Source organism: Notamacropus eugenii, chromosome 2, assembly GCF_028372415.1.
Source record: "Notamacropus eugenii isolate mMacEug1 chromosome 2, mMacEug1.pri_v2, whole genome shotgun sequence".
Taxonomy (NCBI): Eukaryota; Metazoa; Chordata; class Mammalia; order Diprotodontia; family Macropodidae; genus Notamacropus; species Notamacropus eugenii.
The window spans coordinates 471,175,463-471,197,309 of record NC_092873.1 but is presented as its reverse complement, the minus strand read 5'-3'; the positions used below and the strand labels follow the sequence as shown (position 1 = coordinate 471,197,309).

General features: G+C 40.7%; 1 protein-coding gene across 2 annotated transcripts in view; it reads right to left on the bottom strand.

Annotated features, from left to right (window-relative positions):
- The window catches only part of TNR (tenascin R), a 111,985-nt gene that overhangs the window by 72,985 nt on the left and 17,153 nt on the right, over positions 1-21,847 (bottom strand). For both annotated transcript variants that reach the window (XM_072648566.1, XM_072648567.1), the window contains 3 exons: positions 20,042-20,192; positions 14,278-14,547; positions 8,562-8,747 (listed from right to left, as the gene is read on the bottom strand). In XM_072648566.1, the coding sequence (XP_072504667.1) occupies positions 8,562-8,747; positions 14,278-14,547; positions 20,042-20,192 (607 nt within the window). The remainder of the gene's footprint in view (positions 1-8,561; positions 8,748-14,277; positions 14,548-20,041; positions 20,193-21,847) is intronic.

The window sequence follows — 21,847 nt, the reverse complement described above, 5'->3', positions numbered from 1 at the left end:
TGGACTATACTAGACCCTTGAGTAAAGGCTCTCTTCTGGACCCTCCTGGCTTAAGAGTGATTATCAATAGTAGCTATTGCTGTTTCCCTCCCAGCCTGATGTAGTTTTCTTTGCCTCATTAAAGGGGCCATCCCCTGACTACTTCTTAAACAGTCCTATTCACTGAATGGGCATTAACTCACCCTAAGTAAGTACCTGAATAGACCTTGTCCTAAAGGGGCCAAGGTCTCCCAGTGCATCCTGGGCCATCTCCAATCATCCTGATGAATGTCTGGTCACTGGATTCAGATGGCTCTGGAGGAGAAGTGAGGCTGGTGACCTTGTATAGCCATTCCTCACTCAAAACAAAGTCAAGTGCAAGTCATGTCATCATTTCTCTGATGGCATGGTCTTCTTTGGCAGTGAATGACAAACACAGCAACAACTGCCTAGAAACAGATGAAGGATCCTGGACTCATAAATATGTGTTATTGTCACAAGGGAATCAGATGACAGAGTGTGGCAGGATCAGAGCAAATTCATCCCCGCCAGTGGGGAAAATAACAAGAGGCCTCATGAAAAGTAGTGTGCTACTATTCTGCAGGAGTCCAGATCAGTGAGGACAGAACCCAAACCAAATTCCAAGGTCAACAATTTATCCTTTCTCTATCCTTCTTTCCCTAGAGATTTTGGGCACTGCACTCCTTGAGAAGTCACCTGGCTTGTCATGGCCAGGTCCTGTTAACTATTAATGGCTGCCAAGTTCTATGTGAAGAATGTCTAGCACCTTTGGGCCACAAAGGGATTGTACAGTGGTTGGCCAGACAGATATCTTCATGCCAGAGTTACAGAGACTAAAGAGTTATTTTTAATGGTAGAAAAACCACTAATAAAGAGAAAAAAAAATATTGCATTCAGAGAAACTGCCATTCAGGAGCAAATTCTGTTGCTGGATATCAGGTGTATGGGGAGAGATGAGGAATGGGTCAATCAAGAGCTACTTAAAGATTCTGAAAGAGAAGGAGTTTATTATTTAGGAAAAGTCTGGATCAGGGGTGGGAAACCTTCATCCTCAAGGCCACATGTGGCCCTCAAGGTCCTCAAGCCAGGCTCTTTGACTGAATTCAAACTTCACACAACAAATCCCCTTAATAAAAAGATTTGTTCTATAAAGTTTGGACTCAGTCAAAAGGCTGTACCCGAGGACCCAGAAGCCACATGTGGCCTCAAGGCTGCAGGTTCCTCATCCGTAGCCTGAATTCAGGAGAGAGATGAATCTATAAAATGATCTTAGATCCTCAGGCTTCTTCTTCTGCAGATTAAAAGCATACATGTCAATGTGACTATAATGCTTTTTGTCAACTACTAGGGCAAAGGGCATGTGAAAGGCAATCCAAAGTCAAAGCTAGAACAACAGGCTATTTACTGGGAGGTGATCAGAACACAGTGATAGCGCTATTAATTTCTCTTATAACCTTTTGTGCGAGCTAACATTTCTTTTGCTCTTGTGAGGGAATCCTGAGGCTCCCAAAGCTGGATCAGTGCTTCCCTTGGGGGCTAAAGGCCTCTTTTCTTATTGGCCAAAGCTGGGTAAGGCAGAGAGAAATATAACCCCTCCCAAAACAAAAACCATCCCTGGAGCACACTTCTTACAGTTTTCCCCTTCTCTCTCTAAACTCTGCCCTTTCCATTCTCCTTCCCCACCCCACCCTCCTCCATGCCCAGCAGCAAGAGAATTGATAATCCTAGTAATTCTTATATTAGCAAGCAGACTGGCAGAGAACTTTCTACCCTGGCTCTAATCCCTTTGTAAATCACTTAAGCTATTTCCCTTTATAAACCTCCTCAGTGGTAAGCTCCTGGAGCTAATTACATATAGCCTCAAAAACAAAAACGAACCCACCTCCCCAGTGGTGATAATACAGTTTCCTGTATTATGAATATCCTGTGTTAGGAGTAGAGCTGTGTAGCTGGACCAGGAGCCAGGAGGCCTAACTGGGGTTAAAATCCTGCCTCTGACATTTACTAGCTGCATGACCATGGACAAATCACTTAACCTCTCTGAAGTTCAGTTTCTCCATGAATAAATGAATGAAAGAACATTTCTTAAGTGGTTGCCATATGCTAAAAGCTGAGGATCCAAACAGAAATGTAAGACAGTCCCTGCTCTCAGAGAGCTCATATTCTAATGGAGATAATTCATAGTTTTAGAGATGAAAAGATCTCATGGTCTTTAGGGAACAGATGCAAAACATCTTTTCTCCATCCTGAGTAAGACTCCACTGTGGCAGATGGATGTCTTTCCTTTTCATGTCTGTTCATCATGTGTAACTGTCATTCCTCTACGCCCCAAAAGTTCTTTCTTGAGGGCCCACCTAACATTCTGGAGGCAGCTGGTAGCCTAGTAGAGAGAGTATTGAGCCTAGAGTCAGGTCTTCTACTTATGCCCTTGACATTGAAAGGCTACTAGTTGAGTAAGGGATGTCCAACAGTTTTTTTTTACTCTTGATACATGATTTTATCTTTCTTAGCTCATACATCTCCTGTATAATGTATTTTACATAACTTCCCCTGTGTAATTCTTTGTTTTTAATATGTTGTATCCTGCTCACATACACTGTGGATTTCTCCATTATCCTTCGGGTGATCCTCACTTACACTTCTTTGGAGACTATAGTTTCCATGCTTTACAACATCTTAGAAAGAATACTGGCATGAAGAAGATAGATCTTTGTTTCACAGAGAGGCTTGGGTTCATTAAGAGATTATTGCATCAAGAATCAAATATTGTTATTAAAAAGATAGACCTTTGGTTCAGGGACAAACTCCAGGTCACTAAAAGAACTTTGGAATATCTAAAGGGAACCCAGAAAGTTCTCTTCCTCCTATCCAATTCTGAGCCCAGTTTATAAATTAAATGCATTATTATTCAAAATAGTTTGGCCCAACCATCCAAGTAAGATAAACTAAGAGGCTAAAGACTGTCTATTGTCCAAACTACTGGGTGGTTGTTGTCCTTTGTTCTCAAAAAGGACCCAATGACATCACTGTGTTGGGATCAAGCACAGTGCGTCTGACTTTGGTCTATCAGACCAATATGAACTTGGAAGGCTCTACCATAGATTGGGAACAAATCATCCATGTGAACATTTGGAGTGTAGATGTTTCTAAATTTGTGTATCTCATGTTTCTTTTGAAATACTGAAATTCTGCTTTGATCATAGAGCACAGAACCTTCTTTGATGTAGGCATGCTATGCTGGGCAGTCCTGCTCCAGTATCTCCCATGTTTCACAACAAACTTCAAAGTTCTTCAGAGGCCTTGAGAGTGTCCTTGTTTTGCTTCTTCTGACTTCCATGGGAACCCTTGCCTTGTGCAAGTTCTCTGTTTAGGCAAACATATATTTGGCATTTGAACAACATGGTCAGCTCATTGGAGTTGCACTCTCTGGAGTAGAGTTTGAATTAGTGACCATTCAGTTTGAGAAAGTACCTTATCTTGCCAGATGATCTTCAGAATCTTCCTAAGACAATTCAAATGGAAGCAATTCAGTTTCCTGGCATGGCATTGGCATACTCTCCAGGTTTCACAGGCATACAACAATGAGGTCAGTAGACCATCAGTTTGGTAAGCAGCCTAATACCTCTTCTCTCCCACGCTTTCCTTTGTAACCACCAAAACGCTGAGCTAACACTGGCAATACATATGTCAACCTCATTATCCGTGCGTACATCCCTGGAAAGTATTCTGCCAAGGTAAGTGAACTTCTTCACAACATTCAAAATTTCTCCATTTGTTCATCTGAAAGTTGTGTTTCGCTTTAACTGGTGGTTCCACGGATGGATGGTGTGGTGCTGAGTGGTGAAGAACCCGTTTTCTTGGTGTTGTCAGGCTGAAATTAGCAAAGTGGCAGTGGATCCGTAGCTTGTTGCATCTCAGCCTCAGATGCTGCACTGGGTGCAGTTGGATGAACATCCTACAGATGTTATTCATCAGTATATGTGCATATGTGTATTTATTTATCTTTTTCTACATATATGTGTGTGTGCTGTATCTATATATCTGTGTCTATCTCTATACCTTAGACCGATACAGAAGATGGACAATGAGATAAACTCATCTTTAAAATGTGGAATAATAATTGTACTACATATGAATATGTGCATATGCATACAATATATATGCATACATATACATACATATGTTATATTTCATTCCCATTATTTTCTTCATAGGTTCGTAGCTCTAGATCTGGAAAGGACTTCAGAAGACATCCAGTATAGCTTCATGGACTTTGACGACTTCGAAATTTAGAGTGAGGCAGACAACTTTGTGCAACTCTGGCTCACTTCAATCCAATTCATGATCAAGTCAAGCCATTGCCTCTTGATGTCATTGGTTCTCTTTGAGAATGAAGGTTGAACAATAACATTTCGCTGATGAAGCAGTTGAGACACGGTGATTTATCCAGGGTCACAAAGACTCTCACAGGAAAGATCCAACCTAGGTTTTTGATTCCAGAGTCAATAAATTTTTTATTTTACTATGCTGCCTTCCCTTTGTCACTCCCTTTGGTTAGCTGCCCCTCCACCAATTATTAGATCACTTATTTGCTGTATTTCATATATAGGGAGATTTAAAAAGGAATATGTAGGTTAATAACAATAACTCACTTCATAATACTTTAAGGTTTACAAAGGACTTTTCTCTGAATTTGGGGGTGGGTATGGCCACTTTCCTGTGTCGTTCATTACTGGATTTAAACATTTCCTTTCTCAAGCAACCACAATCCTTGAAATCTCATTCATGCCAAATCACCGTGAGGCTCCACACCACGATGAATTGTTTTTAAAACATGTTTCCTTCAGCACCAATTCTAGGAGTCTCTTGTTTAACTTACTTTTTCTGAATGTCTCCAACTATCCACAAAAGCCACTTAAGGCAGCTAGTCGGTTCCCTCTGTGTTTAATTTACCCGTATTAACTTGCTTGGTCAGCATATCTTTAGGTCTCCTCTTTTTTCCTCATAAGCATGTCTGTCTGGGGAAAACATTTATTATATTTACTTTAACTGGCCTCATTTGGCAAGGTCATGGGGGAGGTTTCAGCTCAAAGGAAAATGGCTTTGATTATACTATCCTTGTTTATTTTGTGCACTTGCTGCTGTCTTGTCTACCAAGACAGCAAATACTTTTGGAGGAAGCCAAGGCATAGAGACTAGCTAAATCAATCTTTGCAAGGCTGTTGGCAGCCTCTAGTTCACTTCTGTCATTCAAAGTGTCTCTCCCATTAGACAACACAGCTGCATGTTTTCTGTCACTCACCATGATGTCATAGGATAGCAGAGCTGGAAGAGAACTCAGAAGCCATTTTGGGCAAATGCTTCATTTTACAGCTTAAGAAACCAAGGTCTGAAGGAGCAAAATGATGTGTCCAAGGTCAAAGAGCACATTCAAGCAGAGCTGGAACTAAAGTTCAGATCTCCTGATTCTTAGTTCAGTGCTCCTTGAAGTATTCCATGTTTCCTTAAAACTTTTTTTTGATCTAGCAGGAAATAGTAACTTTACTGAGGAAGAATGGCACAGTGGAGAGAGCGTTGGAGTAAGGAAGACCTAGATTTGCACAGAGGATTAGTTTTGGATGGTACATCTCAATTTGGAAGGGACCTTAGAGCTCATCAAATCCAATTCACTCATTTTATGGACGAGAAAGCTAAGGACCAAAGAGGATAAGTTACTTACCCAATTTACACAGGAAGTAAACATCAGAGCTGGGATTTGAACCTAGGATCTCTGACTCCAAAGCCAGTGTTTTTTCTACTCTGCCACACTAGTTCAATAGTTAATGCATCCAAGGCAGATGATACAGGGACACAGTATGTTATTAATCCCTCCCTCCCATTCCTACCCTTAGGGTTTAATCTTTTCTGCCTTGTGACATATCTGGGCTATTGATAGAACATGCCAGGTAGGGGCATTCTCCTTCCATCTTCACTCCCACACATTGCATTTATTTGTCTGTGATGCCTGGATGATAACAGAGATATAGTCCTAGAGATGCAGGAAGAAAACTGAGTCACCTGGTGGGAATCAAACCCCAGTTTAAGCATGCTCATTGGAAGTAGCTGGTAGAACACAATGGAGCAGAGAAAACATCAGAGTCACAGAGGCAAAAAGAAAGAAGAAAAATAGCTTTACTTAGAGAGCTGGGACAAGTTCTCATCAACTGATTCCCCTTCTTTCTTCTCACTCCACTTCCTATTCCTTCTTACTCCCACCATGGAGGCAGAGATGCCTTGATGCTAGTGAAATAGTTTTGGACACTTTTTTTGGCCCAAGGTAAGCAAGTCATTATGCTCTGAAAACAGTGGCAAGCTTCCCTGTAGGGATGCTTATAGGTCTGTGTGACATGGGGACTCTTCAGTGGCAATGTTGGGGTTCTGCTTCCCATCGTCTGGTTGAGTGAGTTCGTGTATTTCCCTTGAAACATGCCCTTTCTGGTCTAGGTCTGGAGAGCAGCACTTTTTTTTTTTCAGGAGAGCAGAGGTCCCTTATAAGGGCCTCATTAGTCTGTGTCTCTCTTTGGGAAATGGAAAAGAGGCACAAGCTGGTCAGATTACCAGAGGTAGGCACTTTCTTGTCGTTCAGTCATTCAATCATGTCTAACTCTTCCTGACCCCACAGAATGCCAGGCCCTTCTATCCTTCATTATCAAAGTTCATGTTCATTGTTTCCATGACCCTGTCTATCTCTCTCTCTCTTTCTTTCTTTCTTTCTTTCCTTCCTTCCATCCATCCATCCATCTATCTATCTATCTATCTATCTATCTATCTATCTATCTATCTATCTATCTATCTTTCTATCTATCTATCTGTCTATCTATCTATCTCATTCTCTGCCATCTCCTTCTCCTTTTGCCTTCATTCTTTCCCAACATCAGGGTGGGCAATAGACTAAGCTACACAGGCATTTAGTGGAGAGTGTTAGAATTATCACAGCCTTTGATACAAATATTTCCTGGAAGAATAAGGAATTAGTTATAGTAGAGCTTCTTAATTTGGGGTCCAAGGACCCCAAAGCATCTTTAGTGGTTTCATGAACTTGGATAGGGAAACAAAACCAAACCCAAGTCCTTATTTTCACTGACATTTTGTTTCCCTTGTAATTCTACATATTTTCTTTTATGCATCTAAAAAAATTCTTCTGAGAGGTCTATTGACCTGGCTTCACCAGACTGCCACAAAGGTCTGAGACACACAAAAAGGCACAGATACCCAGGCTTAGTGGGTATTATCAGAGATACTATGGACTTGGTGACACAATCCGCTATTGAATCCTTCTGTTCTCTGTGCCTATAATCATAGGTAGTTTGTAGCAGATCCTGACACAGGAGACTCACTTAGTCATACATACATTGTAGAGTAACACAGAAATGCATGAGAAAAGCCATGAACAAAAGATACCTGGAGCCACAATAAAATATTCTTCCCTGGCTCCTTATTTTTCAGTTCCTTTCAATGGAGTCACTAAGCAACAGTGGGAATGAAGGCTAGATTTACACACACCAATGCAGAGATTATACTTCTTTTGATCTTGTCTGCTGTCTTTAAGCAACCTCAGAATGGGAGGAGGGAAGGTGGTGTGAGGGTGGGTAATGAGAAGGGAAGAAGCATTTAGATGATGCCTACCAGGTGTAAGATAGGTGAGGTGCTATTATCTACCTTTTTTCAGTTGAGGAACCTGAGGCAAACAGAGATTTAAGAGACTTGCCCAGGGTCTCACAGTTAGTAAATATTTGAGGTCACATTTGAATTCAGGTCTTCCTGAGTCTAGGCTCAGCTGTCATCTGCCTGCCTTTAAAAGATGGAGAAATATACAGGGGTTGCCTTAATGGCTATGGGTGCTCATAGCTACTGCTTTGCTGTTCCCACAGTTCAGTTGTCCTGGCTTTCTTACTATGATGAGAGGATATAGGAACCACAGTAGAGTGGAAAGAACATCAGGTCTGAAATCAGAGGATATGTGTACAAATTCCACTTCTGGTGCATATAACCTGTGTGACTTTAAGCAAATGACTTAACCTTCCTGGGTCCAAGTTTCCTCATTTGTAAAATGAAGGGTGTTCCATTGTTTATAACTCTCTTACCCAGGTTTTCATTCCCTATCCACTACACCAATTACTCCCTTACTCATCCTCCATTCCCAACAAACTGTGAAAAGAGAGTAAATAAACTTAGCAATTGTCATCATACACAAAAATGCCCAAACCAGTGGGATAGAAAACGTATTGATGGAAAAAAACCCTAACAAAACAAGACCTCCAGCCTCCATACTAATGGATACATCTTCTGAGAGGTACTACTTGTTCCCAATCAAATGAACAGATTATGCAACAAGCTCATATAAATTCTGGCATTAAGTTTACTCATTCTTTTAAAACATTGAAAGCCATGGATGCATGCTCTACACAGGAAGAGGTAGCTAATTTTAGAGGACCTTTGGGCAGCCAATGACTAACACAGATCCCAGTGATGTCCCTAGGGAATGAAGGAAGGACTTCAGAGGTGGGGAAGGCATTACTCACTGGTGAGGGTGGCTCTAGTGGTAGGTCCGGAATTCTTAGGGGCCATCAGCTCATGGTACTGTTCACCCGCCAGGGTGCTGTATACCACTTTGTACTCCTGAACCTCAGCCTCACTGTTGTCCCATTCAAGTTCGAGGCTGGTTGCCGAACGGGAGCCCACCCGTAAGTTCTTGGGGGCATCGATCTCTGCAAAACAGCAAAACAACCATAGTAACATCATTTTATGAATTCATGGGGCTATGGCCTTTTGGCCACCTCTGAAGTTCTGTGTGTAATTTTGGGAACCTCTTTTCAGGAGGGATGTTGGCAGATTGGAATCAGCCTGGGGAAGGGCAGCCAAGATGGTGAGAGAACTCTGGACCATATTATACAGAAAAAGGAAGTGATGGCTAGCCTGTAAGGGAGGCTGGAGAGGGGATAGGATAGCTTTCTTTCAATATTTGATGGGTTACCACATGGAAGACAGTATAGGTTTGTTTTGTTGGATCTAGAGGAGAGAATCATGATTAATGGGTAGAAGTTGTAGACAGGCTGAAGAGACAGATTTTGGTTCTATACAAAGGAAAAAACAACAACGACAAAATGTCTTAACAATGAGAGCTCATCCAAAGTATCTATTTAGGCTGTCTTGGGAGGTAGTGTAAGGACCTCTTTCCCTGAAAGTCTTATAAGCTCCTTGAGGGCAGAGATTTTGTCTCTGTGCTTAGCATAGTGCCTACTATATGGTAGGTACTTGTTAAAAGTTTATTGATTGCTTGTTACCCATGTCATGGTCTAACAGTGAAAAGACTACCAGATTTGGGGTCTGAGAATGAGGTTTTGAGTCTTCGCTCCATCACTTGTTACTTAAGAACAAGACACTTAATCTTTTTGAAATTAATTTTCCTTTTCTTTAAAGGAGTGTTGGAAAAGATGACTTCTAAGCAAAGATGTGTTGATACCAGCTCTAATTCGTTCTTTCTTAATGTTTCAGTGTGGCCATTTATACTACAGAAACTGACAAACATATAAATTAGGACTTGACTTCTTATGTTGACTGGCAAAACATAAAAAAGTGATCAAGAGAATGTAATGCGGATTAAGCTAAAGTGTGTGGAGTGGTTTTGGCAAGCCCCAAACTCTTTGGTTGGTTTTGGTGGTTAAACAATCACCAACCTGCTCCTGCCTCTAGTATCCCCTTCCCACTTTAAATTGAGGATTCTATGATGTAGTAGAGGAGATACAGCTGTGAAGAGGTCATTTGGCCCAGATGATTTCTTAAGATCCCTTCATATCACATGAAATAATATGTGAAAATGCTTTGCAAACCTTCAAGTGCTATATAAATGCTAATTCTTATTCTAATATAGGAAGTCCTGGGGTTTGTGTTTGGTACCTTAAAGTGAAAAGCCTTGAAAAAATAATAACCTGATAGAATGGCTAAACGAACTGCCATAAGTGAATATAACGGAATATAACTATGTGGTAAGAAATGACAAGTATGATGAACACAGAGAAGCATTGAAAGACATGTCAACTGATGATAAGTGAAGTACTCAGAGTCAAGAGAATAATATACATAATGACAACAACGTAAATAGGTGGATTTATGAAGTGATCAGCCATTAGAGCAATTCAGAACCATGTTCAAAAGGCTATAAAACAGGACATGCTTTTCACCTAGCAATAGGACGGTTGGTTCTATATCCCAAAGAGATCAAAGAAAAATAAAAAGGGTCAAAAATATTTATAGCAGCTCTTTTTGTGGTGGCAAAGAAAAGGAAATTGAGGAGATGCCCATCAATTAGGAAATGGATGAATGAATGAATGAACATGTGGTATATGATTGTGATGGAATATCATTATGCTATGAGAAATGATGAGCGGGATGGTTTCAGAAAAACCTGGACAGACTTATATGGATGGATGCAAAGTGAAGTAAACACAACTAGTAGAACATTGTACACATATGATACAATAATCAACTGGGAATGACTTTGATGTTGTCAGCAATACAAAGATCCAAGACAACTCTGAAGGACTTGTGATGAAAAATGCTATTCACCTCCAGAGAAAGAACTAATGGAATTTGAATGAAGATCAAAGCATATTTTTTCAAACTTTATTTTTCTTGGGCGTTTTTTGTCTGTGTTTTCTCTCGCAACATGACTAGTATGGAAATATGTTTTTCATGACTGCACATGTATAACCTTTATTGAATTGTTTGCCTTCTCAGTGAGAGTGGAGGGGACAGAGGGTGGGAGAGAATTTGGAACTCAAAACTGTAAAAAACAAATGTTAACATTGCTTTTACATGTAAATGAAAGGTAAAATATTAAAAGAAAAAAGAACAGTGTGAAAGAACCACTTCAAAACAATCAAAAGTGAATGTTGAAAAATTAAAATGAATGCATATGCTCCAAAGAAGAGAAATGAGAGAAACCTCTTCCCTTTTTCTGTGCAAAGACGGGAAGTCCATGGAGGTGGTACTTATACTTGAGACTTTTTGGATGTGTTGATTGATTTTGCTGATTTTCTTTCTTCTTTTCTTTAAAAAAATTATTTATTATATGGAATGGCTCTTTAAAAGGGAGAAGAGGAAGGATAGTATGGAAAATTCTGAATAAATGAAAAACAAAAGATGTCAATAAAATTTATTTTGAAATTATGCTTCACAGGGAGAACTGGAGCCTCATTCTTTATAATGAAGGTAACTCCCATATGAGTGACCAAGGCAAAAATCATCACCATCATTTACAGTCTAGAGGGATCAGCTGTCATTGGATGAGGTGGCATTTGAATATTAATAATAATAATATGATTATGAATTTGGTGACAAAACAATACAATATACAAATTGTACAAGGCAATAGCAACCCTTATATAACACTTTTATGGTTTGCAAGATGCTTTACCCATATTTATTTATTTGATTCTCCCAACAACCCCATGAGTCAGGTTCTATGACAATCCACATTTTATGGATGAAACAGACAGGTCTTAGCTAAATGACTTGTTGAGGGTAACATAATGAGTAAGTGCCTGAGGCAGGATTTGAACTCAGGTGTTTTTGAGGTCACACACTGTGCTCTATCCACTATACCACCTAGCTTCCTTTAGTGCGAATCTCTCTTTCCTAGTCTTGCTCTGACTTTCTGTCTCTTTGTGTTTCTCTCCCTATATCTCCATCAATCTGTCTCTCACTGTCTCTATGTATCTGTCTGTATCTGTCTTTGTCTCTATCTCCCACACATACTCTCTCTCTCTCTCTCTCTCTCTCTCTCTCTCTCATACACACACACACACACACACACACACACACACACACACACACACACACACACACACACACACACACTTATGGTCCTGATAGAGTCAATGTTACTCCTAGAAACCAAAGCCTCTGTTTTAACCACCTACCCAGTTGGTGTCCTCAGGCCCTCTAAAGCATCACCTGGGAAAGCACTCTGACTAATCTGAATTTAAATGGAACGATGAAATGACTGAGAGCTCTTGGCCTTTACCTCTTCTTAACATGACTGGCTCCTGCTAACTAACTAGAGGCCTTGTGATGCTGCTTGTCCACAGAATGGCTCCTCGCCTCACTGTCCTGCCCTTCCTCTCCACATGACCCCCTCCAGGAGTGGGAGAATGGCCTTGCAGAGGGAATGAAGCAGCAGATGCTTAACAGCTGCCAGTCTGCAGTATAACTGGCAACAGAAAACCATGCTGTGTTGAATGGAGGCTGCCGCAAGAGTTTCTAGGTGGCAGAATGTAATTGCTCTTGATTGGAATTTGCCTGGGCCACCAGCCAATCTCATCCCCATCTTTTCAGGCTAAACATCAAGAGTTTTCTTTTATATGTGACTGCTTGGTGGAGAGCTCTCTCCTGCTTTATTGCTTCTCCAATCCCTTATCTGAGAACAGCACCAGAAAAGCCTCCTTCCAAGCAAATGTGATCTTGCAATAAAGAAATGAGCATGACACTTGCGTTGCCCATATGGGGCAAGGCAGGTGGGAGGCAAGACCAACACTGGAGAATCAGAGAGGAACTGTCATTCACAGGATTATAGATTTAGAGGTAGAAGGGACTTTAGAGGCTGTCTTCCTCATCTCCTCTCCCTGTTTATAAGATGAGGAAAGAGCTAAGATGAGGCCCAGAGAGATAAAATTATCTGTCCAGGAAGTAAGGATATCAGAGCAGGTTCTCCAACTCCAAATTCAGCATTTTGGATTCTGTTCTCTAGACACCATTCTTAAAATGGGTCTTGGGCAATGGGATGTAGAGGGGAAGGAGGAAGGGGGAAGATCAATGGGAAGAAATTTAGTGCTTTGTATCTAGCAAACATAGCTAAGTCTTGGGTTCTCCATCCTCTACTGGGACTGCCTGGCATATTCAGAAAATATTTCAAAGTTACTAAAAGATTCATCTACATGATGAATGACTCCACCAATCCATGGGGCAATGCCTGTACATCCAAGTGATAGTTTTAGTGAGTTCTGCCCTTGTTAAGCTAACTTTTTGCCAATGAGCCTCTCCAAACACAGGCTTAGCCCGGGAAGACAGGTACTCAGTTTACTGTCATATCTAAAATCCCTCCAGCTTGGTAGAGCCTGAGATGGCTCACTCTCTGCTGGCATAGTCCCCCAGAACTCATGATCCTCCTAGTACCATGACTCATCAGAACAGGATTCCAGCAGAGGTCATAGGATCATAGATTTTGATCTAGAACTCACCATAGAGGCCATTAAGTCTCCCTGTATAGATGAAGAAATAGACATATAGACTTGGCCCAAGTCATAGAGCTATTAAGTTTCTGAGGCAGGATTTGAACTGACATGTTCCTAACTCCAAGTCTACCAACAAGTCCAAGTGCAACAGCACCCTATCTACTAAAATCTATCTACTCTCCTTTCTAAGAAGAGATAAATCCAGCTAGGTTTTTTTTTTGGTTGGTTTTTTTTAAATTCAATTCAATATCATGGCACTTGATGGTAGTGTGGATCTAGCTTAGAGACACTGAGATGAACAGTGACATGTCAAAATCTTGCAATTTTAGGATTCAGGGCTCCTTGCCCCCCGAGTTGGACCAGAGGACCTCTCCTTAATTTGTATACCTATTTTATATGCCTATGTACCCACGGTCATGTAGAAATTTCTCAGGCAAAAAGGAGTCAGAAGTGGAAAAATTTTAAGAAGTCCTGTTCCATAGGAAGACTTACTTATACAACCTCTTTTAATTCTAGTGTCTTCCCTTTATTATTTCCTGTTAATCCTGTGAATAACATATTTGTACATATTTGTTTGCATGTTATCCCTCCCATTGGGTTGTAAAACCCCTGATGACAAGGATTATCTTTGGCCTCTTTTTTTATCACCAGCACTTAACACAGTTCCTGGCATACAGTAGGTACTTCATATCCATTGACTGGCACTGAATTTGTAGGATCTGGATTCATATTGTGCCTCTGATGCTTTCTACCCATGTATTCTTGGGCAAATCATTTAATCTCCCTGTACAATGAGGGGTTTGTCCTAGATACCCAGTGCAGTTCCTTCTGTCTCTAGATCCGTTGTTCTGTCATCCATCTTATTTTCCTTTCTTCAAGATCAAACCTTTACCTGTACTTCAGGAAAGATCTGATCATTTATTTATTATTTTTTCAGGTGGTGTGGTTCTCCAAGCAGTTCTGCTTTCCTTTCTCCCTCAATTTTCCTCCCCATCTATTGCCATACCTGTTGTGAAGTGAGTGATGGTGGAAGTACTCTCATTGGTCCCTCTAATGGCGCTGACAGACACTTCATAGTGGGAGCCAGGTCTCAAGGCTTGCACAGAATATTGACTCAGTGGAGGCTGCAGCCTGAAGGTAGTCCTACCACCCTCTCCATCGACTAGCCCATATTTCAGGAGAATGAAGTCAACTTTGGCTCGAGGTGGGGTCCACTCCACGAAGGCCACAGTGTCTGAGACATCTCGAACTAAGATCTGTGTGGGTCCATCAATGACTAGGTGAGAAACAAAATGATGGAATGAAAATGGATGGGGAGTATACTTTTGATAAAAGATCATTACTGGCATAGCACCTTCATAACAGTTCTCTCTTAGCATCCTCATGCTGCCTATGAGGTAGGTAGAATGAAGGCAGGTGTTATTCCCTATACTTTACGGATGGGGAAAGGAAGGCCCAGGGAGGGTGAGGTGGCATCCTTGAGATCTTCCAGTGAGACAATGATTAGTGTAGAACTCAGCTTTCTCTAAGCCTAGTTTTTTTTTTCAATTGGATTGTGATACTTATATTCATAGCATCATAGAACATGAGTTGGAAGGAGTTGTAGAGATTAAGTCCAATGCCCTCATTTTACAGAGGAGGAACTGAATCTAAGAAAGGTCAAATAACTTGCCCAGGGTCACACAAATAGTCAGTGTCTTGAGCAAGATTTTAACCCAAGTCTTCCTGACTTTGATTCTAGCTCTCTATACAGTTGCTTTGGATATACTGGCCCTTGGAAGGAAAGGGCATCTGTTACCTTGAGCTAGCCAATTATATCTCTGCCTAGCAGTAAAGACAAAAGACCATGCAATATCCACACCTGTTTGGACTTTTGCCTACCTCTCATCATCTCCAAGAGCCTTGAGCCTATGAAGCAGCTAGCCCAATCCAAACATTCATGATTTTCAGACTGGCTGCCCAGGGGAACTTTAGCTCTGACCAGTAAATATCCCTGCTCAGCTGCATGAGCCACACAGCAGTCATGATGACTTAAAGCAGGAAGAAGGCAACAGACTATGATAGATCTTTGCATTAGTTGACATGAAACATGCCCCGCTGGAAAATGGCAGCCAACGAAAGAGGTCCTTCTCCATAACACTTTACCTCTCCAAAGGCAGCTCTGGACTATCTCTGTTTTCCACTTGTTTGAGCATGTTATTGTACCAAAAAGACATTACTGCTGTAATGTAAAATACTGCCTTTTCTAAGTCCCTGGATTTCACTCTGCATATGTAGGGCCATACCAAGACTCCTGAAGTGCATCTGGACCATGCCAGGTTTGGGAGAACACATCTTGATATAGAATTACCCTAAAATAACCAATTAGTTCCATATTAGCCCTAGTCATCCAGATCCAGGGATTCTGCTCTGGTCAGAATGAGGTGTGTGTGTGTGTGTGTGTGTGTGTGTGTGTGTGTGTGTGTGTGTGTGTGTGTGTTGCAGGAGGTGTGGGGGGGAGGGTAGTAGGGTAGGAAGGGTAGTGGGAAGAAAAGAGACTAGCATTTTCTAATCAATCTGAGATTTATTGTTTGGCCTGCCCTAGGCTAGTTCAGAAGTAGACTGATTTACTTAGGTTGGCTACAGAATGAAATGTATCCTATAAGCAGGGGTGTGTTAGAGCCAAATCCAATGGGGCTCAGGAGAGCAGATTGCTAAATTTTCAGTGTTAGCATTTAGACGTCTGAAATCAGCAAATGCCATAAAGCAGGGTTTGATTTATTTTTTGTTGATAGTTTAAATTTAAGAAACTGATGGACAAAATATTAAGAATACAGATTAAACTCAAAAGTATATCATGCATACACTTTTTTTTCAGAGCGCTGGTAAATATTTACTAGCACACCCCTTCCAGATGGACGCATATCTAGCATCCTCCTGAAGTGAGTCCCTTAGCGTCAAGTAGGTTAAGTTTTGGGGACCCTCTGAGGCTGGGTTTGACCTGTGCTCTAAGGTTTGAGACAAATTCTCCAGTGGTTTTAGCTACCATCAACTGGAATGGAAATTGTCAACTTGTTTTGGTGTCCCCTGAAGTGAGACTCCATTGACATGTAGGTTATTTTTTTTCCCCTTAATATCACATTTATCTCTAGCTCTGGAAGCAAGAGATCTAGGTTTTCTTCCCACATGTGCTATGTCAAGTACTTTGCAACCCTTGAAAAGTTATATGAATGTCATGCCACCACTGGTACTACTTTGAGCTACTTTGCCCCCTTTTGCCTCATTTTCTCCACTTATGAAATGGGAGTTGGGGGAGAAATCCATACTGGTCACCAATCTGCCTTACAGAGAATGATCATAGGGTTATAACTTTAGATGCAGAAGGGACCTTAGAGGTCATTCAGTCCAACCCCCTCATTTTATAGATGAGAAAACAAACTCCTGGAGTTTAAGTGATTTGCTCCTGGTCACACAAGTAGCAAGTACGGGAAGGAAGATCTGAACCCAGGTCCTTTGTCTTCAGAGCTCATACTCTATCTACTGTGATATGAGTTTTAAAATAACAGTAAACATGAGATCCTTGAAGAAAAAAATGGTAGCATAAAGATTTAAATTATTACATGAGACTTTTGTCCTTCAACCCCTTAAATCCACAAAACCTTATTTTAACAACTAACCTTATTAGAATGAGATCATGTTGCACAGAGAGCTCTCTCAGCAGGTGGTCTTGTCATTTGCATTCATGGAATGGTTTGTATTGAAAAAAGCCTGCCTGAATGTCTGATAACAGTTCAGTGCTTTGCAGGGGGTGCTTGGTACAGGTTAGACCGTGGCAGAGAGAAACATTAAAAAAAATTTCTAAAGGCACCAGGCCAGGTTGGTTAGGAGTTGGCTACCTCTTCAGTAGGTACCCCTCAGATCCTGACCTTGGGGGGGGGCCATCCTTAAGTGAACTTGACCTGGTCTCTTTGCATTGATGTCACACAGCAAACCAGGAAAAATAAACTGATCTTCAACTTGACCTCATGTCTCCCACTGAATTCTCAGAAAGGAATCTTGTACAGATAATTCCTTCCTCCCATTTCCTCACTTCTTTCCTTCCTTCTTTCTCTTTCTTTCTTCCTTCCTTCCTCCCTTCCTTCCTTCCTTCCTTCCTTCCTTCCTTCCTTCCTTTTTCTCCCTCCCTTCCTTTCTTCTTTCCTTCCTTCTTTCCTTACTCTCCCTTTCTTTCTCTTCCTTCTTTCCTTCTCTCTTTTTTCCTCCCTACTCTCCTTCTCTCTTTCTTCCTTTCTTTTTTCCTTTCTCTCTTGCAGTGACTTTCAATTTAGCCAAATATAAAATGACCAGAAATAGCCATTTAAAAAATAATTTTAGGGGACTTCTAAACCAAGTACAGCTAAAGAATTTTCATGAAAGTGGTCTAGGAATAAGACCAAGACAAGATTTGGCCCCATTCTCTAAGGTCTTAAAACTCCTTTAAAGAAAGGATCTACATGACTCTAATGTATTTAGCTATTTTATATCTTCTCAGTCACTCATTAAGCATTTATTAAGTACCTATTATATGCAAGGCTCTATGGTAAGCACTGGGTATGGAAACAAAAAAAGAAAAAAGTCAGTCTCTGCTCTTGGACTCACAGTCTAATGGAGAGAAACAGCTTGTGAAAACTAGGTGTAAACCACACATACATACAATATGCATGTATGTGTGTATATATATATGTGTGTATGTATATATGTATATATACATGTGCATATATTTGTAATACATATGTGTGCATTTATGTGTATACACACATACATACATACATATATATATATATGATAAACAGGAAAAAATCAACAGAAGAAGGGCACTAGAATTTAGCGGGATCATGGAAGTCTTCTTGTAGAAGGTTTGACTTTAGCTGGGACTTGAAGGAAAATTCTTCCCATTAGACTATACTGTCTTTGAGAGCAGGGTATATCTTTTGGTTTCTTTATATGTCTGATGCTTGATACAATGACTGGCACTTAGTAGGTGCTTAATAATTCTCTTTGTTGTTCTTGTTCTTTGGTCTACAGTCTTCTTCAACTCCTAAAGCATTTTTTGTGCTAAACATCAGGGAGGACTTTAAGGCTGTGAAGTATTAGCTAAGAATTACATATAAATGTTACCATAGTGGGTTGTAAAACTAAGTTCAGCTACGTCAGGTGTGCCTTAGGTAAAGGCATAATAAGCCATTCTGCTTGTGCAGATAGTAGACTCTGGGACTTGGTTCTCAAGACAAAGACCCTGATTTACTAGAGCTCATGGATAGACACTTGGAAAGACTCCAATGCTGGGGAAGTGGGATGTTGGTGGGAAACAGTGGAGCCACAAACAAATTGACTTGTAGGATAGATTGGTTATAGGTCAGGAAGAACGACCAACTTAGATCTTCCTATTTTAACTGATTGCTGCTAATAAGGTTCTAAGTTCAGTTGTTAATAGAACAGGACAAATACCACAAATGGCCATTGGGCAAAACTCACATTGCCCCAATCTTGTAATGTGTCTGTTTCTAGGGTCTCAACCATGGAATGGATTAGATTTCTTGGGTGTTGGGATTTTCCCTAGATTCTCTTTGGACTAGAAAAACCCTGGACTAAGTCTGAATGTCAAATTCAGGACCCAAAAATTCTTTGATTTGGAACTATGTTGTAAGGGTTACCCACTAAGCTACACAATTGGTCTTAGGTCATTGTATATTCCAGTTAGTTGTTGCTCTAAGGGTAAGGAAGTAGGCATCAATTTGGAAAATGGAGCTAGTTCAATAGTTTAAACTCCTTTGGTTTTTGGGGCTGAGGAATGTGCACAACTAATATTTCATGAGTGTTTGAAAAAGTCTTTTATGCTGGAGGCAGAAAGTCTGGATTTTATTCTATTTTCTGCTTCTAACTGGACAAGCTGTTTAATCTCTGTGTCAGTTTTCCTTATCTATAAAATGGGGCCAAAACGGTTACTATCAAAGTATGTTTTTAACCCTTAGATAATTTTGGCTATTAATACACACATGGTAAATGTCTTTTTCCCTCCCAACATGAAAGTTACACTTATCAAGTGGGAAAAGAGTCACTTAAAGAGAAATAGGCAACCTATCTACCTACCTAACTCTGCCAATATAACAAATGAGGATGGAATGAACCTATCCTAGTGAGAGAATAATGTCACCTCATCTCTACCATCAACTAAGTCCCCACTGAGCTAGTTCTAATAGTGCCTTGTTCAATTTGACTCCATGTTCCATTTCCTCTTTTTCTAAAGGGGTCAAGTAGTAAGCGAGTAAGTTCTTTGATGACTGAGAACAGAAGCAGGAAATATTGGAAAGGAATCTTTTTATCTCCTAGTTTTCAACCTGTTATTTGGGAGTCTAGTTAACAAGTCAGGGAAGGAGTCTGGCCCTTACTTTTTCATTTGCTTATTTATTTATTTTTGACAGGACCCGTGATTTCACTCAAAGAGGTAGCTTCCCATGAGGAAACTATTACTGCACTTGGGAAATTCCTCTGCTTCCTATAGGTTTAGAGAGTTGTATGTAGCACTGAAAAATTGTGACCGTTAGAGAGAGGACTTGAACCCAGATTTTCTTGCTTTTGACCCTTGGGTACTCTTTATACTCAATCTATAACCTTCCTTAGTCTCTGTAAAATTTCACCAGAGTTCTTTGGGAAGGCAATAGGTTCCTATTATAAACAGAATAGTCAGCATTGAGATTCCTAGGGTCAGCTCCTAGGCCAGAGGGGTAAGTCAGAGTGCAGGAATAACTTACGAGTTGAGATGCTGGCTGATGTTGGGGGGCTTCGTGCTTGATCTTTGAGAGCCACCACATTAACAATGTACTCCTCCCCTGGCTTTAGGCCTGTCTGGTTGAAGGATGTGACATCACTAGGGAGTTGGGCAATCACTCCCCCTTCGTTGTTCTGGGAGATTCAAGAAGGAAAGAAAAAGAAACATCACTGGGAGAGAAGGTTTGTATGAGTTCAGCATATGCTAGACCAATGTCTGACAATCTCCAACCTAGTCATGTAGATAGTCATGTGCCTAGAGCCACTACCAATTCCCATCAGGCTTAAGAGTGATACAAAATGACTATATAGCTTGTTTGAAGTTTTAATAAATGAACTGCCAATTAAAAAAATATTTCTTTGCCTCTTCATGAATTAGTTGAGTTTGTCAATGGAAATTAGTCATCATGTGATATAGAATGAACTTTGTCTCAGACAAAATGGTGATGTTGGGTAGCATTCATCAGGTTTTGCTGGCAATCTATCCTTAATCCTGAAGAACATGACCTTGGCTATTTAGAGGAGATAGTTCTGTGTGTGTGTGTGTGTGTGTGTGTGTGTCTAAACATCTATACAAACATACAAGCATATTTAAAAGTAGGAAAGACATTCACATTTTTTATATAGTCAGGAACTATTATTTTGCTCTATCTGGCTTTTCTCTTGGAGTTCAATCAGATGTGAATCTATCAATGTCTTGTTTCTCCTTCAGTCAGATGAGTTAGAGCTTAGTGACATGATTTACTCCAATGTGCTAATACAAAATGGGAGCAGAGTAAGAACAAAGATTAAAATAGAGGGGAAAGAGAGGAGAACAGATAGAAGAGGCAAAAAAGAATGTATGGGGCTGGATTTTCTCCTCTTTGTCCAAGAGGTGTTTCCTATATACTTTGCTAGATTGTCCTCTCTGTTCCCCTTTTCTCCATTTATCAGTCTATCCTTTTTAGTGTTTGGTGGCAGCAGAGAAGTGCTAATGCTAACCTACTAACACAGCTTAAGCTTCTAAAATTGTGCCTCTCAAGCTGTCTGGACTCAGACAATGTCATTTTTAATGGAGAGCGTACTTGCGGCTCAGAGTCTCATCGTCAGATACAGTATCCGTTAGGGTTCTCTTTGTATTGCACCTTGTCTGCTGAGATGGTTGCATGGGAAGGCACTGAGACCCAGAACTGCATGTGTTTTCAGGCTCCCAGTACCAGAGGAACATGTGAACCTCCATGGAGCCCCATGGGCTTTCTCTTTCCACAGCTCAGAAGTTAATTAAATGAAGGCTCACTCTGGGGAAAAATCAGTCCCTCAGGGTTTATGCACCAAGATTCATTCACAACTTTCTGGGGATCCACACACGGACATCTTCACAAAATGCTCATGCTGACTTGTAATAATATTACATTATTTTCTCCCGTCCAACTCACATCACTCTGTATCAGCTCAATCAGCCTGCACACATACACTCACTCATCATTCCATGCTCCATTCTCAACACCCCTGGCTATGCAAAACTAGAGGCTGAGTCTTGCATTGCCATGGCAAACTCTTATCACCAGAACCTTCCACACACATTTGGCTTCTTTTCAAGCCAGTTATCCCCAGAACTGAATGCAGAGAATACCCCAGATGCAACTTTAGAGAACTACTCTTAAAAAGTTTATGTGACTTAACTCTTCCAAGGAGAAAATAAAAGGGTTACCATGTGAATGATAAAATGTTTATTCTTTAAGGACACTGGATCCTGCCTTGATCTAACGCTTTTGTTTAGGGGTGGGCATGGAGGAAGCCAGCACAGAATT